Source organism: Fusarium mangiferae (assembly GCF_900044065.1).
Source record: "Fusarium mangiferae strain MRC7560 genome assembly, contig: FMAN_scaffold010, whole genome shotgun sequence".
Taxonomy (NCBI): domain Eukaryota; kingdom Fungi; phylum Ascomycota; class Sordariomycetes; order Hypocreales; family Nectriaceae; genus Fusarium; species Fusarium mangiferae.
The window spans coordinates 615803-642253 of NW_024573930.1; the positions used below are offsets into that span (position 1 = coordinate 615803).

General features: G+C 48.8%; 12 protein-coding genes and 1 non-coding gene across 13 annotated transcripts; 6 read left to right on the forward strand and 7 right to left on the reverse strand.

Annotated features, from left to right (window-relative positions):
- Window positions 1-88: 88 nt before the first annotated feature.
- On the forward strand, window positions 89-2122 carry FMAN_02308 (uncharacterized protein; the record flags this gene model as incomplete). The annotated part of the gene is made up of 2 exons (XM_041835649.1): window positions 89-492; window positions 547-2122. The coding sequence occupies 2 exons, from the start codon at window positions 89-91 to the stop codon at window positions 2120-2122; spliced, it is 1980 nt and encodes a 659-aa protein (XP_041685792.1).
- Window positions 2123-2204: 82 nt separating this feature from the next.
- FMAN_02309 (putative Sno-type pyridoxine vitamin B6 biosynthetic protein SNO1) lies at window positions 2205-2970 on the reverse strand (the record flags this gene model as incomplete). Its single annotated transcript, XM_041835650.1, has 2 exons — window positions 2205-2667; window positions 2717-2970. 2 exons carry the CDS (start codon window positions 2968-2970, stop codon window positions 2205-2207), a joined length of 717 nt encoding a protein of 238 aa, XP_041685793.1.
- A 1219-nt stretch (window positions 2971-4189) lies between these two features.
- On the forward strand, window positions 4190-5020 carry FMAN_02310 (putative Snz-type pyridoxine vitamin B6 biosynthetic protein SNZ1; the record flags this gene model as incomplete). The annotated part of the gene is made up of 1 exon (XM_041835651.1): window positions 4190-5020. The coding sequence occupies one exon, from the start codon at window positions 4190-4192 to the stop codon at window positions 5018-5020; it is 831 nt and encodes a 276-aa protein (XP_041685794.1).
- A 436-nt stretch (window positions 5021-5456) lies between these two features.
- FMAN_02311 (uncharacterized protein) lies at window positions 5457-7165 on the reverse strand (the record flags this gene model as incomplete). Its single annotated transcript, XM_041835653.1, has 4 exons — window positions 5457-5597; window positions 5648-5728; window positions 5863-5898; window positions 5948-7165. The coding sequence occupies 4 exons, from the start codon at window positions 7163-7165 to the stop codon at window positions 5457-5459; spliced, it is 1476 nt and encodes a 491-aa protein (XP_041685795.1).
- A 1490-nt stretch (window positions 7166-8655) lies between these two features.
- FMAN_02312 (uncharacterized protein) lies at window positions 8656-9444 on the reverse strand (the record flags this gene model as incomplete). Its single annotated transcript, XM_041835654.1, has 1 exon — window positions 8656-9444. One exon carries the CDS (start codon window positions 9442-9444, stop codon window positions 8656-8658), a length of 789 nt encoding a protein of 262 aa, XP_041685796.1.
- Window positions 9445-9663: 219 nt separating this feature from the next.
- FMAN_02313 (putative ACC deaminase) lies at window positions 9664-10754 on the reverse strand (the record flags this gene model as incomplete). The annotated part of the gene is made up of 2 exons (XM_041835655.1): window positions 9664-10513; window positions 10567-10754. 2 exons carry the CDS (start codon window positions 10752-10754, stop codon window positions 9664-9666), a joined length of 1038 nt encoding a protein of 345 aa, XP_041685797.1.
- A 1177-nt stretch (window positions 10755-11931) lies between these two features.
- FMAN_02314 (uncharacterized protein) lies at window positions 11932-13052 on the forward strand (the record flags this gene model as incomplete). The annotated part of the gene is made up of 2 exons (XM_041835656.1): window positions 11932-12890; window positions 12941-13052. 2 exons carry the CDS (start codon window positions 11932-11934, stop codon window positions 13050-13052), a joined length of 1071 nt encoding a protein of 356 aa, XP_041685798.1.
- Window positions 13053-13414: 362 nt separating this feature from the next.
- FMAN_02315 (uncharacterized protein) lies at window positions 13415-14968 on the forward strand (the record flags this gene model as incomplete). The annotated part of the gene is made up of 4 exons (XM_041835657.1): window positions 13415-13445; window positions 13493-13750; window positions 13798-14215; window positions 14263-14968. 4 exons carry the CDS (start codon window positions 13415-13417, stop codon window positions 14966-14968), a joined length of 1413 nt encoding a protein of 470 aa, XP_041685799.1.
- Window positions 14969-15024: 56 nt separating this feature from the next.
- FMAN_02316 (uncharacterized protein) lies at window positions 15025-16815 on the reverse strand (the record flags this gene model as incomplete). Its single annotated transcript, XM_041835658.1, has 1 exon — window positions 15025-16815. The coding sequence occupies one exon, from the start codon at window positions 16813-16815 to the stop codon at window positions 15025-15027; it is 1791 nt and encodes a 596-aa protein (XP_041685800.1).
- Window positions 16816-18076: 1261 nt separating this feature from the next.
- FMAN_02317 (related to Peptidase M20 domain-containing protein SMAC_03666.2) lies at window positions 18077-19371 on the forward strand (the record flags this gene model as incomplete). The annotated part of the gene is made up of 2 exons (XM_041835659.1): window positions 18077-19139; window positions 19184-19371. The coding sequence occupies 2 exons, from the start codon at window positions 18077-18079 to the stop codon at window positions 19369-19371; spliced, it is 1251 nt and encodes a 416-aa protein (XP_041685801.1).
- An 83-nt stretch (window positions 19372-19454) lies between these two features.
- Window positions 19455-20621, reverse strand: FMAN_02318 (putative cig2 protein (putative GDP-GTP exchange factor); the record flags this gene model as incomplete). The annotated part of the gene is made up of 1 exon (XM_041835660.1): window positions 19455-20621. The coding sequence occupies one exon, from the start codon at window positions 20619-20621 to the stop codon at window positions 19455-19457; it is 1167 nt and encodes a 388-aa protein (XP_041685802.1).
- A 381-nt stretch (window positions 20622-21002) lies between these two features.
- On the forward strand, window positions 21003-25670 carry FMAN_02319 (related to TRS130 TRAPP subunit of 130 kDa involved in targeting and fusion of ER to golgi transport vesicles; the record flags this gene model as incomplete). The annotated part of the gene is made up of 3 exons (XM_041835661.1): window positions 21003-21036; window positions 21124-23912; window positions 23958-25670. 3 exons carry the CDS (start codon window positions 21003-21005, stop codon window positions 25668-25670), a joined length of 4536 nt encoding a protein of 1511 aa, XP_041685803.1.
- Window positions 25671-25921: 251 nt separating this feature from the next.
- Window positions 25922-25993, reverse strand: tRNA. Its single transcript has one exon. It is a non-coding gene; the product is annotated as a tRNA-Thr (tRNA).
- Window positions 25994-26451: the final 458 nt, after the last annotated feature.

Here is a 26451-nt window from a genome sequence, read left to right on the forward strand (position 1 = left end):
CCCATGGTTATATAGCTGAAGCTTGCACTCAGTCGATCTGACAATCCCCCACACCAACGACCCCTTCTTAACCTTTTCCCCACATACAATGGACGGAGACGGCTTCTCGGTTATTTCACTTACCTCGCTCGGCTCGAGTATTTCTCACCGCGTCTTGTCCAGCGCCGAAGAGCTCAATGAATTGAACACTGCGCTTCAAGTCCCCGACGAGCGACTGTCCTCGTTCGCGACGAGGCTGTATCAGCTCCATCAGCATGTGGGAGTGCTCGAGACTGCGCTGAATAGCGCCAGTGCTATCTCGGGTAGATTGCAGACTACGATAAGTCATAGTCTTGGATCGTGCGATGTTGTCGCGACTGTGTTGAACAAGCAGGTTATGAGACTGCAGGCCGAGACGCTGCCGTTGTTGGATGAGGTGTTTTTGGTGGTTTATAGTGATGCTGTTGTTGCGTTTTCTCGGCTCTTTGCGTTCTTTGCAAAGGTGCTGTCGATGTAAGTGGTGCTCATCTCGCTGTGTGGTGTGAGCGTTTATTTATCAAGTGCTAGCAATGTTCGAGGTGATCAAGATTCTGCTCTCGATACCAAGAGTGGAAGAGAGATATTTGATCACGTTAACAGAGCTTGTCAAAAAGCTTCGCAGACCAAGGATATTCTCTTCACCGGATCGCAGAACGACTCTTATGCATCGAGTAGTAAAGGACCTCTCCCAGGCGATATCGAACCTCCACCCTATGAACCAGCACAGCCTTCTTCAGCTCAGTCTCCCAGCTGCGAATCACCAAGCGGATCCTCCGGTTTTTCGAAAGGTCTATCTTCGTTGACAAACTCGTTCAAGGCCATGACAGCTGGTCTCTGGCCCAAGCCCGATCCTCTATCCACTGCCCTTTGTCAAGCCGCTCTTCGAGGCGATGTTCAGCAAATGAGTGGTTTACTTGCACAAGGAGCGAACATCAATGGACGAAACGGAGAGGGCAACTCACCTCTCGGCTGTGCTATCCTGGCCAATCAAGAAGACGCCGTGCGGTTCCTTATCGGTTCTGGTGCTGACACCAACGGCAGAGACATGAAGATCCCACCGGTCTTCTTGGCTGCGTCAGTTGGAAGCATTGGCGTTGCAAAGATGCTCATCGACCAGGGCACATGGAACGTCAACGCTGCCAGCTGGTCTGGACAATCATACTTTGTCGACGTATGCAACAGCGAGAACCTGGAGGGTATTCAGCTTCTTTTGGACAACGGTGCCAAGCCAAACACCACCAATACCTCTGGGCGGCCAGTTCTTGCACAGGCTGTCAAGAAGGGTAACTTGGAGCTTGTCAGGATGCTGCTTCAGCACGGCGCGAATCCAGACACTAGCGATCTCTCAGGTAATTCGCTATTGTCTATTGCTGCGAGCCAGGACCGTATGGATATGATGAAGCTTCTTCTTGAAAATGGAACAAACGCAAGTTCAAAGAATCTGAGCGGATTATCTGTACTAGCAGACGCTATCGCAAAGAGAAAACTTGACATGGCAGAACTGCTTCTAAAGCACGGGGCCAATGCCAGCGCAAAGGATCTCGTCGGCCATCCAATTCTCGTCATCGCCCTCCGCGACAGCAAACTCTCGCAGAACGAGAAAATTCGAGTCGTCAAAATGCTTCTCGACCACGGCGCTTCACCAAACGTGTCAGACGGAACATGGGGCGTCGCAGCGATATGCTTCGCCATGGAGACAGGCAACACGGACCTCGTCAAGATGATGCTCGCAGCTGGCTCCAACACCAAGAAGAAGATGAGCAGCGGCGAGACTCTTTTGCTCTACGCTATTGATAACGGGAAGAGGGATCAGGCCAAGCTTCTTCTCGAAGCTGGCGCTGATGCTAACGCAGCGGATAAGAAGGGCAGAACGCCGTTGATGCAGGCTATTTCGAGGAGGGATACGGAGTTGATAAGGGTTCTGAAAGCACATGGAGCGGATATGAATGTCGGAGGGTGTATTTCACCGGCGGAACTGGCGCAGTCGATGGGCGATCTCGAGATTTTGCAGATATTGGGCTTTGGATCTTCTTCACAGAGAGGACCAGCTAGAGCGCATTCACCGCCCCCGCCTGGATATGATACAGCGATGGGCAAAGTATAAGAAACAGAGTAAATAAGCGGTTGATACCCCTGAATATAATTAATATTTCTATTTTCCCAAAACGCCGTCCATGTCGCTGTGTTTATTGCTGGTTGAGAATCTCCTTCAGCCACCACACATGTATCCTCTCATCCTTTGTCAACTCAGGGTGAAAGCTTGTTCCTAGCACATTACCCTGTCTAACAGCGACAATGTCCCCTGAATCGTCTTTAGTATTGGCTTGTGATATGCCGGACTTCATTTTGTCTACTCGGCCTGGCAACTTGGCTAGGACTTCAACTGGTGGCCGTCCATCGTCAGAGGAACCGATGACTTCTTCCACGACGGGTGCGCGGATGAAAACTCCAGGGAAGAGCTTATCGTCATTTAAGAAGGGGAGATTCATTCCTGACTCGAAACTCTCCATTTGCCGACCAAAGTGGTTGCGGTGAACGCGGACTGCGAGACCACCGATGAGTTCTTGACCACCTTTTTTGGTGGCATTTGCTTCGTCTGAGAGGAGGATAAGGCCTGCGCAGGTTCCCCATACTGGCCTCTTCTGAACTCTGAGTTATGTTAGTATTTGTATCATCTTATGATACGGGGGCTGCTTACTTGACGAAATCTCTCAATGGCTCAAGAAGGCCAGATTGAGCGGCGACGAAAGAGATAGTGGTGCTCTCGCCACCAGGAATGATAAGAGCATTACACTGATCAAGCTCTTCTTTTGTGCGAACTTCGATACAGTGAAATTTCGCCTTGGATATACCCTCCGTAGAAGAAAGATACTCTGCGGCCTTTCGCACAAGATCGACATGCTCAGCAAAACCACCCTGAAGGGCCAAGACACCGACCGTAAGACTGATCATCTTGACTTGAAGTTCTCAACAACAATGATTTGCCAGAGAAACGTAAGATGATAAAGACAAGGAGCGATAACGGACAGTTTAAACTCGGAGCCTTTCACCGAAGGCAAAAAAAAAGTCTTAGTCACTGGCAAGTGACATAACATACAAGATAGTGAGCGTTCCCCAGATTCTGGTGATGGGTACCGGAGTGACCCAAAAGGGATAAAGACGTGCATTAGAGCGCATGAAGGCTGCATGCATGACGGAGCCGCTAGGGCGAGAGTACCTCCGGACTACCCCGATTGTTCTCCGGGCTAAGAATTAAGAGTTGAGGAGGTGGTTGAACTATATTGAGTCAGTTACTTACTAACTACTAGAGGACATTGGTATTGGAGTAGAAGGGCTGAGAGAACAAGGAGTGTGGACATTAGATGAGAGACAAGATGGCGTATGGTGGCAAACTCATATGCAAGATAAGAGATGAGTGAGATGAGTGAGATGAGATGAGACATTATCTGCAATCTACCAAATGATTCCATCCATGATATCACAAGAAATCTAGAACAATGCATGCATATCCCCCTCTTTGGATACTCCTCACGAGTGCATAAGTACCCTTTTGAGCCTCGTCTTCCCGACAATTGCCGCCTCTAGACATCGGCACATGTCAATGAATCATCCAATTACTGCTGTTGTAGGGCGCGCTTAAAGATGGGCCGGAGCTCGATGCCGGGGGGTTTTAGGGTCTTCCACAGTGGCCATGGCGCATTAGACTTGCATATTCGGAGGCCGCGGCTGCATCTCAGTACAATTGGTGTCACAGTTGGACCCTTTTTTGACTCCGCATGCACGGCGCCGTATACCGGGTGCGGAGGCGGAAGCGGAGGCCGGAGGTACATACAGTACTGTACGGCTAGTTACCTAACAGTCAGACTAGGAGAAACTCTACCTGAGATTTGTTCTTGTCAACTTCTTCTTTGAGTAATACCCTTTCTAGTCATTGACTCTGTCCTGCATTGGACTCAAAAAAAACTTATAACTACCCGTTCCCCTCTCTTTTCACTCCAACTCAAACCATACCCTCATACCCCCCACTACCTTGTCTTTTACTACTACTTCACATCACATCCTCACCATGACCAACGACTCCTCCAACACTGGTGCCGCCTCCAACGGCGAGGCCAAGTCCTCCTTCACCGTCAAGGCCGGTCTCGCCCAGATGCTCAAGGGCGGCGTCATCATGGACGTCACAAACGCTGAGCAGGCCCGCATCGCCGAAGAAGCCGGTGCCTGCGCCGTCATGGCCCTCGAGCGAGTCCCCGCCGACATCCGCAAAGACGGCGGCGTAGCTCGCATGTCAGACCCCGCCATGATCAAGCAGATCCAAGAAGCCGTCACCATCCCCGTCATGGCAAAGGCCCGCATCGGCCACTTCGTTGAGTGCCAGATCCTCGAGGCTCTTGGTGTTGACTACATCGACGAGTCCGAGGTTCTCACCCCCGCTGATGACGAGAGCCACGTTGAGAAGAGCACCTTTGGTGTTCCTTTTGTCTGTGGGTGCAGAAACCTCGGTGAGGCGCTGCGAAGAATTGCAGAGGGCGCTGCTATGATCCGAACAAAGGGCGAGGCTGGCACCGGCGATGTCGTCGAGGCCGTGCGACACATGAAGACAGTCAACAAGCAAATCGCGCAAGCCAAGGCCGCGCTCGCCGAGGGCGGCATCATCCGCATCCGCGAACTCGCCCGCGAGCTCGAAGTCGACGCCGATCTCCTCCGCCAGACCGCAGAGCTAGGCCGTCTGCCCGTCGTCAACTTCGCCGCCGGCGGAGTCGCCACGCCCGCTGACGCCGCGCTCATGATGCAGCTCGGCTGCGACGGTGTGTTCGTCGGCAGCGGTATTTTCAAGTCGGGCGACCCTGCGAAGCGGGCCAAGGCCATCGTGCGTGCGACTACACACTACAAGGATGCCAAGGTGCTCGCTGAGACTAGCACGGGGCTTGGCGAGGCTATGGTGGGAATTAACTGTGATAGCATGAAGCCTGAGGAGAAGCTTGCCGGGCGAGGATGGTAGGCGGTGATAGCGAGGTGTTTTGTTTTTGGCGTTGATGGGGATTCAACATGAAAAAAGAATAGGTCAAGGAAAAATGTAGGCAGTTGAGAATATCAACTCGGCTAGATAAAGTATGCATGGATGGTATAAGCGGGTGTTTCAACACCATAATTGATAACAAATTTCTCCCAATTGTTTCTGCTGTAATGAGTACCTGTTTATTGTGACAAGTTGTTGTTCCCATTACGAGGTATACAAACAAACTGTCCATGTCTATCCCTATGCTCGTCTGGTCTATGCTGTCTAAGTCGAACCCCAAGGTGCTTCGTATATAATGCCATCCAATGATGCCAAATGCCACCATTTCGAAAATCGCACCTCAAAATACCCCAAATTACCCGATATAGCCAATCGTATATAGGCGCAAAAGAACCATATCGCCGATCAAATCGAAGAATTAATTCCTCTTCCTCTTCGTCTTCCGTCCCTCTTCTTCACCTTCACTCTCTTCATTCTGAGGTCTCTTGGAACCCCTGCCACCCAGACGGCTAGCAGCATTCCGCTTCTTGTCGTTGCCAGCCTTGTTGTTCTCCTTGCGCTGCATCTCACATTAGTACTCACATAATACAAGGATGGCTATATACTTACGACAAGCTCGGCGACTGGAGAGTTGGTGATTCGGGAGAGCCACGATGAGCGTAGGGCTGAGTGAATCAAAACCTTGTTGTCCTAGTCAAGTTAGTTGTCGCTTATGAAGTGAAAAAGGGTTGACTTACTCGAAAAGCGTTCACGAGGCGTTCCTAACGCTCTCCAAAACTAGCGAACTGCTCCCACTGACACTCGGCATTACTCCAAAGCGGAACAAAGTTCCGGTCCTGCTGCGACAACATGGCTGAGTCCTATGAATCTGGTTAGTAGAGTTTACATGAAAATGAAGGACAGTCTCACGAGAATCTTGGAACTGAGAACCTCAATCTCAATGTTGGACAACTGACGGTGAACGACATTCTTCCACTGCTCGTTGACAGGAGGCATCCTCTCAAGAGGAGGTTCGATTTGGTGATCAAGCATATCAGACGGCTCAACAGAAAGCCCAAAACTCTTTCGATAGGCCCTGACTTCTTCAACCCACTGCACAGCAAGCTTCGATCCCATCTTCGTTCGCCAGCCCCTAGGATTCGACCAGTCCACAATAGCCATGAAGAGTTCCTGCACACGAGCGCGATACGCTTCGTTCGTTCTGGGGAATGTGGGATCCATGTCTGGCGGTGTGACTGTCACTTCATGGTGTGCGAGGGAGAGAAAGAGATTGCCTATCTGGCGAGCTTGGACCGGGTTCGTGATGTAGCCCTGATATTCATGGGTGAAGTGCTGCAGCTCTGAGAGGAGCGACTGCTGCTCTACAGTGTGAGGATTGATGTTGGCTGGGTTGGTTGGGATCTTGTGACGGGTTGGTTCACTGGGGGCAGGGCCTTTGCGAGGTGATCCTTGAGGAGGAGGATTGTGAGGTTGAAAGGCTGGGTGAGATACTTGCCCAGGTAGAGGTTGGTGAAGCTGATTATTCATAGAGAAGAAAAGTTGCTGCTGGGGGTATTGAGCTTGTCTCATCTGACGTCCACCAAGGCCAGTGTGTTGTCGTACTTGGAAGGGCTGCATTTGCTGAAGGACCGCCTGGTCATAGAATGGTTGACCCATGGGAGCAGGGTAAGGCTGAGGCTGGTTGTTAAGTGGCGGATATGGCTGTGTCTGGAACGACTCTGGTAAGTAGTCCTCCGGATTCATAGGTGAAGAGAACTGGGTCGCGGGTGTGACAGCAGTAGAGACAGGAACTTGACTATCATCGTCGGCGATAGTACTGCCATTGTTGTTAGGCCCACTCAACTGTGCATCGGACCCTGAAGAAGCCTGAGCGCGAGAATTTTCTGCTTCGTATGCTTCCATGAACTCTTTTTCAAAGGGATTGGATGCTAGGAGATCTTCGTTCTCGATTCCAAGTTCGGCATGAGGGTTCTGAAGGGCGGAATCGTTGAGACCAGCGAACATATCTACTTCGTCAGCTTCCTCGGTGGCCAGACCACTCGTGTGGCCCATCAGACGCTGGTCGAAGTCCGGATCGGTGATAGAGTCAAGAAGATGTTGAGTGTCTTCGTAAGACATGTCTGCCATATTGGGCGATGAAAACGAGTGAATGAGTTAAGATGAGACTCAAGTATCAAGTGGCGGTTGAAGTAAAGGCTGAGTGGGGTGAAGGAAGAAGATTCGATATTGATAGGGACTTGGATTTATAGTCGCATGAGAACGGTTGCCCCGTTGATTGGGACTATAATATAGAGAAGCGTGAGAGACGCTTGTTGCAGTGCTAGGTGCATGATGGCATGGAGCCCAGTGGAAGCCTCTCTCTAGGCATTATTCCAGCGTCTATAAACAAAGCAGACTGTCTATCAAAGAGCCAATCAAATTGAGAGCAAAGAATACCAGCATTCTGGATCTTTGCTTACATGGATGGCATCGAGTATGCTAGGCTTTGTCACTTCTTGAGATATATGATTGGACTTTGTTGTCCTGACAGGTGGCAGCCTACGAATAACGCAGCGTGCAACTCCAGCGCCTTGCAGTAACATTAAACCTGAAAGTTATTTAGCAACTTGATTTGTTTTGGCCGATAACGTAGAGACTGCTGCTGTAGTTTAGTCCTGTGCAGTATCGTGGAGTTGTCATTGAGATAGCTGATAGACATAGAAAGTCGCAGGCAGAAGTATTTTTATCTTTGAGAGCTTATTAACTTATTGATTGCTACCAGTGACAAGGGCTTGGGTTTTTTGATAGCTCACTTCAAGCAGTCTTATTGTTCTCTATTGGCGTGAACAGACCAGCAGCCCATGCAGACTTCAGCCTGTCCAGGACCCATTTAGGTGATGGTTCATGAGGAGAATGACCAGAAAGAAAGCAACGAGAATAATAAAGGAAACATTGCAGAAGCTGAAGTGGTAAATATTGACACGTCTTAACTTTGTGGTGCTGAAGCTTCTAGAGCAAGTCGCTGCAACTGAAAGAGGGCATATCAAAAAGAAGAGCAAATGTGACAATATTTTAGCCAATGACAGTCCATTTTCAATGACCAAGGAAATATCAGATGTGTTTCCCAACATAAAATTCCCTTTCAGGGTACGTACGCAAAGAAACGGGAGCCTGCATGGTACCTGCATAAGGCAGTTGGTAGCAGCAGCATTGGTGTACAAACACTGAACTGAACAAAGCATTATGCATAAACACGCTCCGCCTCTTTTTATTTCTTTTGAGAAGGCAAAGTTGTAATACGTGTTGTTCTTGGAATGGCTACAAGGGTGTGGATTCATGGATGAACTGGTAAAAGGCGTTCACTCTCATATGCATCGTGTGCGCCCTTTGAGCCATACCACCGGGCACCCCAATAACAGGAGGAATTTCATACTGACTGGGACGGTCTTTCACCTGTGTGCAAATCTGAGATCAAACAAAACAGACAGAAACGCTATCGGTCGCAAATAAACAACATCCAGGCATCCGATATAGTCCTTGAGATTCATCGCTTCCAGGCAGAGCGCCAAATAAATAGACCAGCATGACCTTCACCAGACACCACTCAGATATCGAGAAGCAAGCACATCAATCATCTCTCACTGAAGAGAAACACCATAGTCTTGACATCCACTAAATACCCATCTCCCTTCCCTTCTCAAAAGCGTAAACGCATTCACACCATCATGTTTAGGCACCCCATTGATCTCAACCACAAAGGGCGCCCAAACCAACGCAATATCACCGTGTTTTCGGACTTGAATATCATGTAACTTCTCTTGGATAGTGATACCACTCTTGATCATTCCCTGCAGACGAAGGATGGACTGCTCCATGGTCATAGGCGCTGGCTCAGCGGGTGGTCTGTACAGAGTCACACCAGCATTGGGAAGAAACCACTGTTTGAGAACGCCCCAGTCTGGGTGGGAGAAGTCGTCTAGAAGAGCGTTGATGGGCTTCATGATCTCTTGTGTGAGAGTTGATTTATCTTCTGGGTCGGGTGTCTCCAAACATCGCTCTGTCGAAGCCAGACCTGATACCTTCCAACGTCCATCAGTGTAAGCTAATCCAAGGATTCCCTTCTTGTGGCTGATGATAGTACCATCATCAGCGCGGGTGGACCATCCGGTCCATACTGCAGCGAGCTTCTCGTGAATAAAGAGCTCTTGAGGTTCGTCTATGGCCCATTCGAGATGTCCCTTTTGCTTTGCGTCGCGGAGGAATAGCTCTCCTAGTGTCGTCTGTTCGATAGTGTCTGGGGTTGCCTGAATGACGTAAGAGGTCTCGAGAAGGTGGTTGCGGGCATCTTTGGGGTTTTTGGACGAGATGTTGAAGAAGTTTGTTAGAGCTGATAGAACAGCTACCTTTGTGTCTTGAGAATCGCCCATTATGACCAAGATCCAACCTTTGGAATATTTGAGTGAATAAAATATTAGAAATGAAAAAGTCTAAGGAATGTAAGGATGTCAGGTTGAGAGCTCCAATAAGCACACTGGATAATAGCGTCTATTTACCCTGGCTCGCATAGATACTCATACTATTCTAGAAATGGGCAAATTTTCGATCAATTCTATTCACGCTCAAATAACAATCTATCATGTATAAAATCACAAGGAAGAATAAGCATTAAGCGCCAATTGACCTCCCAAATGAGCATAAAGCACATTCCCACTCGCAATCTTCCCTGTCTTGATCAAATCCATCATGCCCGCCAAACTCTTGCCCTCGTACACAGGATCCGTGATGAACGCCTCAGTAGCAGCGCCAAACTTCATAGCCTCGATGGTCGTCTCGTCAGGGATGCCGTAGATCTTGGCGTTGTAGTTGGGGTCGAGGATCACGTCGTCCGCTGTGATGTCGTCCTCGCTGAGGCCGATCTTGGCCGCTGTGGACTTGGCGATGCGCAGGACTTGGTCGAATGTCTGCTGCACTTTGCCAGAGGCGTCGATGCCGATGATCTTTCGCGCGGGAGAGCCGTTCTTCTGCGCGAGCTTGAAGCCGGCGATCATGCCGGCGAATGTAGAGCCTGTTACGGCGCATACGATGATGGTGTCGAAGAAGATTCCTAGTTCCTTCTCTTGGGCTTCAACTTCAAATGCCCATCGTGCGAAACCTAGACCGCCGAGGGGATGGTCTGAAGCTCCAGCAGGGATGTAGTACGGCTTGCGGCCGCTGCTCTTGAGTTCATCTGTGAGCTTGGCAAGAGTCGTCTTGTGCTCAATTCCGAATGTCGAAGGGTCGAGCCTCACATCACCGCCCATGAGTCGCGAGAGCTGAATGTTGCCGACCTTTTCATAGCCGGGGTCTTCCCAATCAACCCAGTGTTCTTGGACGGTGGCGGCTTTGAGACCGAGCTTTGTAGCGACGGCGGTTACGGCTCGGGTGTGGTTGGACTGGACGCCGCCGATGGAGACGAGGGTATCGCAGCCTTGGGCTTGGGCCTCAGCGGCGAGGTACCTATCCTTGATGAGCTTCCTTGTGTTGTGGATGAGTTTGGGAGAGCGACTTACTCTAGCTTTCGTACTTTGTTACCGCCGTAGGCGAGGCCGGAGTTGCAGTCCTCGCGCTTCGCATAGACATTGACCTTTCCACCGAGAGCAGCGGATATTCTGGGGAGGGGCTGAAGAGGCGATGCGCCGAAGAGAAAGTTCTCTCGGGGGATGCTAGCAAAGGGTTCGGGAAGAGTAACAAGAGTCATTTTGTCTCGTACAATGCAATAGAATTGAATCTCAAAAGTAATCTACAACCTCAAAGCCAAGGGAATCGTCTCGATAATAAAGCATCGCTACCCCTGGACCCCTCCGTTGCCGGCATCGCGGGGCACGAATGGCATGGTCCACTCTGAGAGCCAAGACATTGACATTGGGGTTAGTGATTGGGTGAGTGTGTTGTAGGGCGCAAGGGACACGAGGGGTAAAAACATGTCATTTGCTTTTTGGCGTGTGTTTCGAGGAGCGAGTCAGTACGAGACAGTGAAGTCGGTGGTAAATGTAGCTTCCGAGTCGGAGTCGGCGGGGGGAGGCATATCGTGGGCTATCCACGGTGGGGAGGAGATAAGCTGGGGAGGGCGATAGATCGGGAGAGATTCGGGGAACTTGTGGGTATAGACGATACTAGAGATAGTGATTGGAATTAGTTGCTAGTGATTGTTGAATCTAGACATATTGTGTCGAGCTGATGGGAGTGGGTAACCACTTTATCCTCGGTCTAACTTACACTAGACATGTTATGATACTGGGCCAGCTACATTGTAGGGCGTGTATTACATTGCCGTCTAGGTCGGCAGATAATTCTGATAAGAATTGTATCTCACATTGTTGGAGAAACTTGAATTCTTATTTAACAACTATAGCCTCATTCAAGCCACGACTCTCTTTGTTTTGCTTTGTCTGTTAGCCCAGGCTTTGGGGCACATCATGGTATGGTTGTTCATGACCGGGCTACTCATCATGACAAAGACGGACAGCAGCCGGACTTGACGTGAACACTCGTCTTAACTCCGTTATCTCATTTCTTAAACACAAGGCAATCATCCATCATACGCAATTCGACGCAATTCGACACATCTAAATGGCTGTGATGTTGCCTTCAGAGAGTATACTCCGAGTCTCTGATTGGCCATGACGACGTTGGAAGAATGCCAAGACTTTTTCAATTTCCTAATCGGGACAGCTTCAGCATTATTCAGTCCAGAATCCGACTAAGAGCAGCAGTTTATATAACGCCATGAAATTTGATTTCGGGTATAAAACATGTAGAATATCTCTCTTTGTAGTTTATATAGGCCATGAAGATTGTCCATCTCAACCCTTTCGACTTCTGCCTTCCCAAAATTCCATATTCTTCAGTCATCCTTGACCATCACCATCATCAAAATGCCATGCCAAAAGAACCCAAAACCCTCACCTACCGTTCCTTCGAGAGACATGTCTCCCCTCCCAGATTTCTGGCTTCCTGTCTTCTGGAAGAACCAATTCCGCACCACCATCGAACTTCCCACCGGAGAGAAATACCCCCAAGTCGAAGGCAGCACAGCCATCATCACCGGCTCAAACACAGGTCTTGGTTTCGAAGCTTCTAAACAGCTCCTCTCCTTGGGTCTATCTCATCTCATAATGGGAGTGAGATCTCTTGAAAAGGGCAAAGTTGCGGCTGAGAAGCTAAGAACGATCGCCCCGTCTGCTACGATTGATGTTTGGCAACTTGATATGCAATCTTATGATTCTATCCAGACTTTTGCCAACAGATGTGACACTGAGCTTTCTCGCATCGACTTTGTTATTCTCAACGCTGGTCTATCACCTAACAACTTTGAAATTGTACCTGGCACAGGTCACGAAGTTGGTATTCAAGTCAACCACCTCAGCACCGCTCTTCTCACAATCCTTCTCATCCCCATCCTCAAGACCAAAACCTCTGGTCACGGACAACCTCGTCTCACCACAGTAAACTCTCTCACAGCCCATCTCTGCAAGTTCCCAAACAAAGATGAACGCCCACTCCTTGCATCCTTCGACGACCCCAAAATCACACCATGGAGTTCCCAAGAACGATACGGTGTCTCAAAGCTGCTCAATCAGCTCTTCCTCGTACGACTTTGTGAAAAAGTCAATCCTGATGATGTGATTATCAACATGGTTGACCCAGGTCTTACAAAGGGTACTAATCTTGGAGGCCATCATGAAATGGGTGGCGTTGCTGGAGCGCTTGCAGGGGCGTTCTTTGCGGTTTGTGGAAGGCCTGTTGATAGAGGCGCTGCGAGCTATACTAATGCTGTTTATGGACATGGGAAGGAGTCTCATGGGTGTTTCTTAATGAGTTGTGAGATTGCACCGTAAGTTGATTCTTGATGAGTGTGGATACGAATTACTAACTGAGTTTTAGGCTGGCGGGTTGGTTTTATACACATGGTGATGTCCTGGTTGATCAGGTTTGGAACGAGACACTGGACGAGTTAGACTTTGCCGGCGTCGGGGGTATTTTGTCTGGTTTATGATCTCGATTTACCTAGAATTAATACTGGTTTGAGCCAGACGGTATATAATAGATATCTTGATCCTTCTTGTAGCTTTTTCTCGCAGTGATACTCGACTTTCTTTGATCTTTGAAAGGCATCACTATCAAGAATAATCCAAAACTCACATAATTTTCCATATCGATAGGTGGCTTAAGGTACTCAGTTATGCGGTTCCTCGACGACTTAGGCGCTCGGAGTTAATAAACCCGAAATCCGTGATTACATCTACAGCAAACGTGAGCTGACATGCTCGACCTAACCTTGAATTAACTACCCGTTCACTCCAAGGTCTCGAAATACTCAACTTATTCAATTTACGGGTTGTATTGTCACCTAAAGTCATGCTCAAATCGACACTGCAGTCCTCTCACAGTAAGATCCCCGCCAGCCAGTCATCACACGTTGACTAACCCAAGTAGACCAAAGCTTCACATTCATCACCCAAACGCCATTGAATAAATCTAAAGAGAATCAAAGACTTGTAAGAAGTCGTGCCCGTTCTAACTCGGCTCGAAAAGATCAAAACCAGGTCACATCATGGATACTAAACCAAAAGGAGACAAGCATGACTTTGCAGGTTCCTGATGGAACCATACCAGGTCGCGTTGGGACAAACTTCTCTTTACTTGATTTTCCTGAGCCGTTGCAAGCATACATGGAAAATGATATTTTTCGATGTTAGTCCCTCTTCTTTACAGCTTTTGTCTAAGCTAATATCAAGCAGCATTTCATGGTATGAGAGGATCATTATATCCCACTGAAATATGTCTCCAAGTCGATGAGATGAAGTCATCCTGGACTACAAACCTCCTAGTTGACCAAGTATACTTCCACTCCATAATGTTTTCGGTAGAAGCATACTTTGACATGCTTCTCGGGCGAGAATACGGCAGTCTTGCACACTTTCACTTTTTGAAAACTCTCAGGCTTCTTCAGGCACGAATAAACAGTCCTACACACCCAAGGTCTATTTCAGATGCTACTATCATGGTAGTTGTTATTCTGGGTCTGGCAGCCGAGATGCTAGGCGATAGGATAGCAGCTGGGAATCACGCTGCTGGGATGGCGAGGATAGTGGATTTAAGGGGAGGACTTGAGATGCTGAGGTTTGACAATCCCAGATTACCGGCCAAAGTTTGCAGGTAAGTGCTTACCTCTATTGCTTCAGACAATATCTGACATCTGGTAGAGTCGATATTGGCCTAGCCCTTCGCTTCGGCTGCAGGCCAGTATTTTTCGACAAAGACATATCCTGGAATCCATACCTTTCCAATCAAGGTTTAGTCCGCCGTAAAAAGAAGCATCTGGATGCAAACCACGATATGGTAGCCTTTTTGAAAACTCTTGATCCTAGATTATCACACGTATGGAGAGATCTTGAAGAGTTCGCAAAGCTCAGCAACATTGCCAGTCAAACTGGTCGAAAACTTCAACCCAATATCTTTAGCGAAGCCATGGTATCTATTCTTTACCGACTGCTCGCTCTATCCCCCGAATCAGCTTCAGAAAACGCTTTTCGACTTGGAATGATGAAGTTTGCTGCGAGTATCTTCTTTCGATGGAGAGATATGAAGCAAAGACAAGCATATCTAGATGAGTCTTTCAGGCATGCGTTAAGAGAGTTGCAGAAGGTTTCGGTTCAGCCGCCTAGTACTGTTATTCTGTGGCTTCTGGTGATTTGGAGAACAAATTCTGTTCATGATATCTGTGATGAAGCTATTGAGGAGTGGTTCTTGGAAGTCATGGGCGACTTTGGGATATATTCATGGCTAGAACTGCATAAGGTCTTGAAGTCTGTTCTCTGGGTTGATTGTCTGTTTGATGCCTCAAGCAAGCGAATTCTTGCACCGATACTAGAGGAGGCTGCTAGAAAAGAGTTCGAGATTGACTCATGAATTACTACTCGGAAAATTCCTGTCACCTCTTAGAAATTCCATATTGGCTTTTTCTTCTATCTGACTCCTCTACTTTGAAGCCACTCAGGCCTTTCAACTTCATATGTTCCTGAACAAGCAGCTTCAACACAAGCAGCCAGACTACCAAAGTACATCCCTCTCCCTGTAAGGCCCGGTCCATAATGAGCATATTTCCCAGAATTCGTCATGATTGTTTTTGCCGCCGTTGGGATCACAGGCTCGGTTACCATGCACCAGCATATATCAGTCAATATCTGCACCCCGAAATGCTCTAGTTGGGCAATAAGACCTGCTTGTTCAGCGAGCTTGTACACTGATCGACCGCAAGTAACGATGACGGATACTCTAGCGGCTTTTCGTCGCCCTTGGCAAAGATTGGCGAGTTTTCGCATCTCGGCGAGGGAGAAGTGTGGGTTGCCCAGTGATACTAGGTCGATGGGTTGGTTTGCTGGTGCGCTGTTGAGTTTATCCCAACATTCTCCCAGATCACCCAGCTTGACTTCAACAGAGGTGAATTCAGGGGCAAGCACTGTCTCAAGCTTCGGTGCCTCTGGCGTTATACCAACGATGTGAAACATTGGAGCACTCGATATCGTGGCAAAGGCTGCACCGAAGGCCTTCAGATCGTCTGTTGAGAGACCAAGCTTCTCAAGGCCTGTTATCACAGGTATTCGGCTTGTCGATAAAGTTCCAACACAATATCCCAGTAATGGTGGAAATGAATCGTCAAGAATTGCCGTGTCCTCCAGCCCCACGACTTTCACACAAACTGATGCCACTCGATTGATGCCGAGATGAGGACCCCCTTTAGGTGCCCTTCCTGTCAGAGCAATCGATATGTCCAGAAAGTCGGGATACTTCATAGTTCTGGCCCCCAAAACACTATTCGCATAAACAACAGCATTCGACTCGGCCCAAGCAATCTGCTCACCCAATTTCGGGGCACTCTCCAGCTGATAAGGCGCACAAGTAAAGGTTGGCCGTGCCCCCATATCTGTATACGCCTTGCCAAGAGCATCGGCCGCTTCTCCAAAAGTAGTATCTACACCAAGAGCTCGCCAGCGCTTTTGGTCAACTGATAAAGAGTTGAGTGTCGTTGGAATTCGGACTTTGCCGCCCCAGTCGCGAAGTCGTTCTGCTAGAGCGAGGGTTGCAGGACCTGTGTAGACACACCCATCGACGTGAACTTGTGTTACGTCCATGAGACGTGTTGCACCAAGAAGATGGGCCATACGGAGGACGATTCTGATGGCGACGCGGGATGCTTCGCCGTAGTCTCCTCTTAGAAGCTCCTGATCCAGTGTTGAGAGTTTGATACCTTCTAGAGCTGGAGTAGTCTCAAGAATAAGACCGCTTTCTGTGTCTATCACTGAACCTTTTCGGTGTTTTGAAGGTGGGTGGGTGGACACATAGCCATCGTCCACAAATATCGTCTCTCCGTTCAGTCGGATAAGATGTCGAAAGTCTTCCTTATCTAGAACCACGACGGGGATAGACTGATTGAAAACTTCTTCTGCGATCATGACCCCAAGAGTAAGAATGTCCTCCCTTCTTTCAAAGATGATTGCCTCGGGGGCTTTGCCGTTGAGTAACAGCTCAAGCATAACACCACTGCCAGTACATGACCCTCGCCCTCCTGGAATAGCAAGGATGGTGTTCTGAAGGTGCTGTCCACTTAATGGATGGTGTCGGTCAATGATCTCACTGGTCTGAGGGTCAACACCTCCCCAAAAGCTTAGCTCAAGATCACTCGTGAGGAGCTTGGCCGTGGCTCGACCTTGAACATAGGCCGTTCCAGTCCATGAAGCCTCATCAAGGGACCCCATTGTATCTTCCTAGCAGTGATCGGTTCACTTTAAACGAAAATTACCTGATAATCTGAATTAGTTACACCACGGCTTTCAAGCTGATGACAAGCTTCTCTCTAAACTTACCCTGAGCTCTCTGAGAACTCCCAAAGAGCAGTAACAGAACTTACAAAATAGTAAACATATCTAGAAAGAAGATGTGATTTTGTTTTATGTCAAAGAAAAGACAGATTTGGCCGGAATCTTCGGAATAGGGAAAGCCAAGCACCACCGTCTTTGAGCCTTGATCCTCAAGCTTTTGGAGCAGTGCAATAACACAGAACAACAACAGAATTGGCTTCGGATCCCATCAATACTCGAGAAACAAGGGTCAATATAATACGATCCTAAACAGGCAAGACAGAATATCCTTGTTGTCAGTTGTCGAACCGTGAAAAAAGAACAACCTATCAACCCCGCATTACGCTTATCTCCAACATCGTGGAACTAGTCGGCTCTGATCGGAAGGACAAGCCGACATGACGGTCCGTGGCCCGATATTTCTTGCGTAACAGTTTGTGCAATATTGTAGAGCCAGATCGTGTTGAGTCAAGCATTTCACTGGTCATGCCATAACACCCTAGCCAAGCAAGGTACGCGAAGGAACATACAGAGGCGTGATTTTAACCCAAAGCCGTTAAGATAGAGGCCAAGAGTAGTCGATAAAAGGGATAGAATAACGAATCCATAGGAATGCCAGTGCCATCGACCATATTTGGTTTGACAAGTCTTCACATAAGTTCAAAACCAGTATGGTAGGTCGAGGTATAGGTTAGGTCCAGTGTCGATACGTTGTCTCGCAGTTTACCAGTATAAACGACAAGCAACACTCATATGCCGACTACAGCCGAGAAATACGAGAGTATTGCCCTGTGCATAGAACGAACTCGAATGAAGAGCTGTTCAAGGAAACATTGCAGTATTACTGCGGCAGTTTGTTCACTGTGGGGTAACCCAGCAGTTTTCATCTGTTTATATACGGCTTTTGCTATTCGCCGATCGATCTATAGACCTTCCGAATAGAGGTATTCATATCATGCCACTGTCCTCTCCAAAAGAACATCCTATCTCGTTCTTATCTCACCAGACCATCCAGGTACCCCAGACAACCCGACATCGGCCACTTGCGTCATTCCGCTCTTCTCCACCAATATCCGAGCTCAATTGACCAAGCTCCCTTCAATTCCCCAACCTCCACCCCAAAACTTTAAGCTACACAAACCCGTTTTGTTTCCCCACGATGCGCGTCGCAACAGTCGCCAGTTTTCTGGCCTCGGCCTCTCTGGCCATTGCATTCGATTGGCAGCAGGTTCTTGGAGATTATGACCAAAAGCCTTCCTCCGACGCCATTGCTAGTAACGACGATGCGCCTTCGTACCGATCCGAGCTGCTGAGCTTGCACAAGTCTCTAATTGAGACATCCTCGGTTTCTGGAACTGAACATGATGTGGGAGTTTGGCTTGAGGGATATCTTGAGAAGAAGGGATATACTACTTCGCGTCAGGAAGTTGAGCCTTTTGATAATACGCCGGAAGGAAAGCCGAGGTTCAATGTGCTGGCTTGGCGACAGGACGGAAAGAAGACGTTCGATCCCAAGGTCTGTGTGAGCAGCCACATTGATGTCGTTCCGCCGCATATCCCATATGGAATCGATGATGGGGAGGTTACAAAGGAGACCATGATCACCGGCCGAGGCAGTGTCGACGCCAAGGGTAGCGTTGCTGCTCAAATCACTGCAGTTGAGAACCTCATCGAGCATGGAAAGATCGATCCCCATAAGATCGTCCTGCTGTTCGTTGTCGGCGAGGAGGTCAAGGGCGACGGAATGCGCCGTTTCAGCGAGGCCATTGAGACCAAGGAGCTTCCATACAGTCTCGACGCTGTCATCTTTGGAGAGCCTACTGAGCTCAAGCTTGCCTGCGGACACAAGGGCATGCTGGGTTGTGACGTTACCACAAAGGGCTTCCCCGGCCACAGTGGTTACCCATGGCTCGGCAAGTCAGCCAACGAGCTGATGATCCGAGCCTTCGCTAAAGTGCTCGACACCGATCTTGGTAGCAGCGAGCTGTTTGGTAACACCACTGTTAACATTGGTCGTTTCAATGGTGGTGTGGCCGCTAATGTTATTCCTGAGGAGGCCAAGGTTGGACTGGCTGTGCGAGTCGCGAGCGGAAAGCAGGCAGATGGACATGTAATTGTTCATGACAAGATCCAAGCCATCTTTGACGAGGTCGACAAGGATGCTTTCATCTTCGACTGCACCCACGGGTACGGACCTGTGGAAGCAAACTGCGATGTCGATGGTACGTACAGCGAATTCTTGTGGGAGCGTCGCTAACAGGTCCAGGCTTTGAGAAAATCACCGTCAACTACGGAACAGACATTCCCAACCTCAAGGGTGACCACACGAGGTATCTCTACGGCCCAGGAAACATTCTTGTTGCACATGGCGCGAGGGAGAACTTGACCGTTGCTGATCTTGAGACTGCCGTTGAAGGATACCAAAAGCTGATTCTTCATGCGTTGAAGCAATAAATAGAAACACAATTTTCCGCTGCTCTAGTCTAATGTTGGATATCATAGCTCGCTCAAATGAAATATGACATCGTAAAGCTGGTTTATGCACCAGTGATTTTGGCCCAGCGCTCAGGCAGGATCTTGCTGAAGTCAAAGTTGCCATCAGGTCCCTTCTCAATGGCGCCCTTCTCTGTGACAACGGCGTCGATGAGCTCGGCGGGAGTGACATCGAAGGCCGGGTTCCACACGTTGATTCGCTGATCAGCGGTCGCAACACGGACCTTGCTACTCTCATCGACTGTACCATCGGGCTTGATCACAGCGCCTGTGACCTGCGTGAGCTCCTCCTTCTTTCTCTCTTCAATCTTGATACCATCGCCAGTCTCAGTCTCGAGGTCAATGCTGGTTGTAGGAGCAGCGACAATGAACTTGATTCCGTGGTGCTTGGCCAGAACAGCGAGTTGGTAAGTACCAATCTTGTTAGCTGTGTCACCATTGCGAACGACACGGTCAGCACCAACGATGACAGCCGCAATGTTCTTTTCTTGCTTGCGGTTGCGGAAGAGTGAAGCAGCCATAGAGTCGGTAATGAGCGTGCTGGGGATGTTTTCAAAAACAAGCTCAAAAGCAGTGAGTCTGCTTCCCTGGTTGTAAGGTCGAGTCTCTGTGCAGAAGGCGTGCTGGAGAAGATCCTTAGACTGAAGAGTTCGAATTATTCCCAAAGCAGTACCGTGGCCAGATGTAGCAAGGGATCCAGTGTTGCAGTGTGTGAGGACCGAGATCTTCTGGTCAGGAGAGGCACCAGCCTGAGCTCGCAGCCACTCAGCTCCATGGTCACCAATGGAGAGGTTGGTCTGGAGATCCTTCTCAAAGATCTTCTCAGCCTCTTCGATGAAAGCCGTGATAACCTGCTCCTTGGTAGCAGTGCTTCCAACCGATCTTATTGTGGACTTGAGCTGGTTAATAGCGTTAGTCAAGTCGACAGCTGTAGGCCGGCTTTCCTTGAGATAGTCGAGAGCTTCCTCGATTTGAGAGATGGTGTCTTCTGCGGTAGAAGCTGTGATACTTCCATTGTGAAGTTCAACAGCCAGTCCAAGGGCTGCTACGATGGCAATAGCTGGGGCACCTCGCACTCGCATAGCTGCGATGCTGTCGAAGGCCTCTGTCCTGTTGGAGACATCATCGTAGTGGAATTCGTGAGGAAGACGGAGTTGATCAAGGACCTGGAGTTGGCCCCGAATGTACTTGACAGCCTTGAGAGAAGACATGATGAAACACAGTTTGAGTTAAAACGGTTTGAACATGAGAGAAATGAACAAGTTTAACACGCTTATTAGTCGCAATTCCTTGACAAAATGTTGCCCCTCCAAGATTCTGCCGGCACCCCGCCGTCAAAATGAAAATAGCGTCATGATACCCAACCAATAACATAGCGCACGTGCTCTCACCGCCTGGGACCGGACAAATGCCGCTTCCGGCGCATGAAGATGAGCTAAGGGAGGTACCTCTACGTCAACAGGGGTCTCCCATCGTTATCCACTGGAGCTCGTTCGGGACAGCTTTAGCGGTTAAACACCATCTCGATTGAGATACCTTGACTGTTTACTTGGACAAACAGCAATGACAAGTGCGCATTCGAGCTGTTTGCCATGGAACAGCCATTCTCGACGTCAAAAGTGACTGGTGAGTCTTGGGCTTCTATGGCGTTTATTCCCCTGCAAACCTTAAGCCTCCCTTGAGTTGTCCGCTAACACGACACCTTGTCGCAAGTCGAGTACTTCGATCCTCACGATGTCTACAAACTCCTCGCCCCTGGATTGATTCCCCGCTTACCGCTGCGAAACCTGAACTGGCAATCTCATGCTGGACCCCTAAGATCTATCGACACGCTTCACGTTGAGCTTCTTCAGGGGGATGACCCTGGATCAGCTTCTTCTCCTCATACGCTTCGACGATCAGGGAGCACGCTCGATGATGGGTTTCAGCAGCAGAACTTTGGTGGCCAGGCGTCTTCTGCTGATCAGATAGACACGCAGTCTTTGCCTTCGAGAGCCATTGGGAGTCAACGACGACATCAAATTCCTGGTCTGCGACGGACACCGTATCTTAAGGTACTACTGGTGAGATGCGACGACAATGAAACATATAAAACCTCCGTTCGAGCAGAAATTCGAGAATGGATCAAGACTCAGATACCTTCATCAAGCAATCCGAAACGAAATAGCAAACAAGAGAAGCACGATGCGTTCGATTACTTGATTCTACACGTGGTACTCCCCAATACGGTAGCGTCGACGCAACCAAGAACCAGCTCTCGTTCGCAGGACAATTCAGAGAAGTCAGGTCCGCGATGGCGCACTGGTTCGACACCGCTACTCGAGAAGCTTCGTACCGACTTTTCTGGTCTTGGAAAAACGGCGCCAGACCGAGTTGCACAGATCAGAATTGGAATCAATGATCTTCCGTACGATCAGCTGCCAAGAGTGGTACCTGCGGTGCCAACAGGATATTCTGAAGATGAGCATGATGCTGAAAACGCTTGGGCGGAGCTCATTGCCAAGTTCAAGAGTCTCATTCTCACCTCATTCGACTTGCGCGTGACACAGTACGAAGAGGATATCAAAGAAAAAGACGGGCAACGAAGTTTACCAGGATGGAACTTTTGTACCTTCTTCATCCTTAAAGAAGGCTTGGCAAGAGGTTTCGAGAGTGTTGGGCTAGTAGAGGACGCCTTGGTGGGATATGATGAGCTCAGTGTTGGACTTGACTCTGTTGTCAATGAGCAAGCTGATGAAGGTTCGCCAACGAGACATGGAGGTGCAATGCTCAACTACACCGAAGATCTCAAGGAGATTGTCAAGACGACTCTCGCTAAAGCACCAGGTGGAAACACAGAAGATGAAGAGGCCGTGGATCTTCAGTCGAATGAGACTATCAAGGAGCAATTCGATGAGATACCCATCAGTGCTACCAAGAAGGCTTATAGAGACAAGATTCTCGCCAACGATGTCTCTGTGTTTGACTTTCGTTGCTACATATTTGCACGGCAGATGGCACTGCTCTTGCGGCTTGGAAATGCCTGGTCATCACGAGATGATCTATTGGACAAGCTGAAGGAGCAACAAGACTCTGTCTTGCATGGAGTCGCACCTCTAGCACCTCCGCCAAAGCATACTGAGGAGACGGAAAACTTGGCAAGTCTGGGTGAGATATGTCGAAGGACCCTGCAATTCATCCCGGCAGTATCGCAGATTATGCGACGAGACATTTTGACTGCTGTGGCATCTGATAAGTCCGACGAGGACGACTCTCCTATCGATCCCAATTTGTCTGAGGTTATTGACAATGTGGTTGCATCATTCGCATTCTCAGTTGCTCAACAGATCCTCGCGCAAACAGCATCAAAATCTCTCCCTATTCCTCCCTCAACTCTTGCTCCTCCTCAAAGTCAGGAGCAAAAGTCCTCCATCCCTGAACCCAAGACTATGATGCATCCTGCCCGAACTACATCCCTTCATGTTTCAACAGGTCCAGCACCTGGGACCCGTCCCCCATTAAGCCCAGGTGTGTTCCCCGGCCCGGGCATGCCAAAGATCAACAACGACCAGGAATCACAATTTCTCAAGGCAGGTCTTGAAGATCTCGCCGCTAGACGCGCCGAGCTTTATATGCTGTCACGAAGCATTCTTGATGGCTTGGGTAGAAAGCGAGGGTGGAGTGATGGCTGGAAAGAGGCGCCCATTATTGCAGAAGCTGAGGCGGACTTTGAGGAAATCAGCCTGGATGATCAACCCGCCGCAAGTGGTACTTCAGAGGAAATTCCTCCATTAGACGCTGGTGTCAACAACAATCTCCTTCAGACGGCTATTGACAACCCAGAGAACTTTTATCGTCTGTATGAAATTCTCACAGATAAGGCGCTTCGGCACTATACTGTTGCAAACCATGATCACGCGGTGCAAGCAAGCATGGCAGATCTCGCTGTGCTCAACTTTTATCTCAAGGAGTATAGCACTGCTTCTTCCTACTTTTACCGAGCAACGCCATTCTTTGGCGAGAGTGGTTGGACCTCACTTGAGCTGTCTATGCTTGTCATGTATCTCCACTGTCTTCGGGAGATGAAGTCAAAGGATGACTATGTGCGAGTTGCTCTCAAGCTATTGACCAAGTCTTGTGCGGCTGAAAAGGAGAGGTTAGAACAACGCTCGAAGAGAGTATCGAGGGTTGGAAAGCCCGAACCTGTGGATGCAATGTCTATGAAGGGTGTTGTGGGTAACTTGTTTGACTTGGCTTCGTCGTTATCTTCACAAGTCAAGGTGCACCTGTCCAACTTCTTTACAAACATCGAACTTGCAGGTGCTCCCGAGTATTTTGATAAAGAGGATAAATGCTCATTGACTATCAATCTATGGTGTTTGTTGCCGGACGAAATCAAGTTGGATGGGATAGATGTGCGAGCCACAGCTTCTGAGCCGGGGCCTACTAAGGAGCTGCTTTTCTCAAGAAAGGGAGACATCGTTCTACAGCCTGGCCAGAATAGCATCACAGTTGAATGCGCAGTAAGTTTTTTGAACTAAACTGAAAGACTATGCTAACAAGTTCAGTCTGTCATTCCTGGAAAATACAAGATAGATCATCTTGGACTCTTCTCGAGTAACCTCTTTCTTCACTTTGAACGCGACATCAACCAGCCGCCTCCACAAACTACTGATATCTTCAAGCATCCCGAAGTCGTCATCTTCCACCGAGATGGTGCTCTTGATGTGCAACTTGTTGCAACAAGGCATACCTCCCTAGACAAGAACAACACATTGGACTTCACTCTCAATCCAGGCTGGAACTCAATCAAGAGTTGCGAGATCCGTCTCAGGCCCACTACTGGTGGCCTGCGGATGTTAACTCTTGAAGCTCAGGTTATCGACTCAGATGTCGAGTTTGCCAAGAAGCCCGAGGCGGGTGGTATCATCTACTTCAACGAGATCCCGGCTGAGTCAAACGTCACCCTACGATTCCCTTACTCGGTTGAGCATGATATTGCAGACGTGTCTGCTAAAGTCGACGTCGCGTATACGCTTGAGTCGGGTCAAAAGTACACATTTGCCAAGTCGATAATCATTCCCATCTCTTTGGCACTGGGTGTCAACGTGCAAGATGTCTTTAAGCACAATGCGCTTTACTCTCGGTTTAATGTGTCTACAGCGAGCCACAGCCCTCTACGCTTGTATAAGAGTGAGCTGATGCCCTCGGATTTGTTCGAATCTGAGTTTGGCGTCCCTCCTGCCGATACAACTATGGTGTTCTCGAAACAACCGGCGACATTGCTTTACCGCATCAAGAGGAAGACCAATGTCAGGTCTAGTAAACGAGCTGCGAGAACTATGTACTTGAAACTCTACTACAACATTCTACAAACGGAGATTGAGGAGGCACTTGTTAAGTCCATCTTTGATGCTCTGAATGATCCTTCCTTGGCATCATTCTCGAAACTTATCACGTCGCTGATTGTGAGAGAAGCCAAGACCTTGCAACCCATTGACCTCGAGCGAGCTGCACTTCTTGGCGCAGTGCCCACTGCCTTTCTGGCCGACGTTCCTTGGGATAAGTACTTTGCTGGCATTGGAAGGGTACCAGGGACACAAGTGGATGCAACGGAGAAGATCTCCAGTGCTATCAGGGAATGGCAAGCTTCCAACCCTCGGATTCAAATATCAGCAGCGCAGCCTGATAACCCTTGCACACTTCTCATCCCAGTTGAGATACCCTCACTGCCTATCCTACATACAGCAGATATTGAGCTGCAGACTCCAGTGACGGAATTAATGGATCAGAAGCCTGGTGCTGTCCCAACTGTGGCTGTTAACCAGATGCTCCCAGCTACACTGCATCTTAGGTGGACGCAGATCTGGGACACTGAGATGCAGCACAAGAAGGATACAGAGTACAGTTATGAAGTCGCTGCCCCAGGAGATACATGGCTTCTCGGTGGCCGTCGAAAAGGCCACTTTGTCATCCCAGGTTCAAAGAAGGACCCTCTATCCTCAACATCCGATACAGAAGCTGAGATTCCGCTCATCATGATTCCCCTTCGGGAAGGGTGGCTACCATATCCTGGTATTGAGATCCGAGAGATCAAAGATGGAGTTGAGAATCAGACTCAGACTTGTGAAGTTGATTTTAGAAACTTGGGAGAGTCGATACGAGCTGTGGGTGAAAGGAAGGGCGTGACGGTTAGCTTAGATGCGAGCGGACCTGGAGGAGGACCGTTGGTGTTGGAGAGTGAAGAGCCCAAGAGGGAAAGGGGAAGGATAGTTGCTTAGATATAGGTGTATAATAATGAGTGTCATTTCGAATTGGAATCATATCAGCGTTGTATTACGGACTACAGCTACACCCATCAAGTGAAAAGTTACTAAAAGGAGGAATTATAAAGAGGACTAGCCAATGAAAGCCAAGCAGCCAACCCCGGATTCTAGCTCTAATTCAACAACCAGGCAAAAAGACACGGTACATCAATATCTTGAGGGTGCAAAAACAGAGGATTCAACTGTCTGAGACAGCTGGGTAACGATGCCCCGTACTGGAATCGAACCAGTGATCTTCGCATTACGAGTGCGACGCCTTACCACTTGGCCAACGGGGCCGGGGCTTGTCGTCCTCTTATTGGCAAGGTCGCTTAGTTTTGGTGTTTATATTCGCGAGCAGAGAGTTTTGGTGTTCTTGGGGCGTTGGGATTTGGGAAATGCGGTGTTGAGGGAAGGGCTAGTTCTGAGTGTGAGGTGAGGAGGTTGAGAGATGGGGTGGCCAAATGAGGATGTGTTGGCTTGGTGACAGGAACTGGAAAGACTGTTGCTTGGTGAATATAGATAGAGGTGTAAGTTCTTTCGTGAGTAAGAGAAAACCTAACCTGCTGCGTCGCTTTATTACTGGCTGCTATTGTCGTAAAAAATGCGTCGTTGACTAGTGAAAATGGGAGAGAATATTAAAAGTTTGAGAGGAAGTTAATGCTGAAATGGCATTGAAGCGAGGAATTATTATTCATGTTTTCGTTTTGATGTTTGCTAAGAAAACCCGATGTTGTAGGACGAAAGTTTTTCTCAT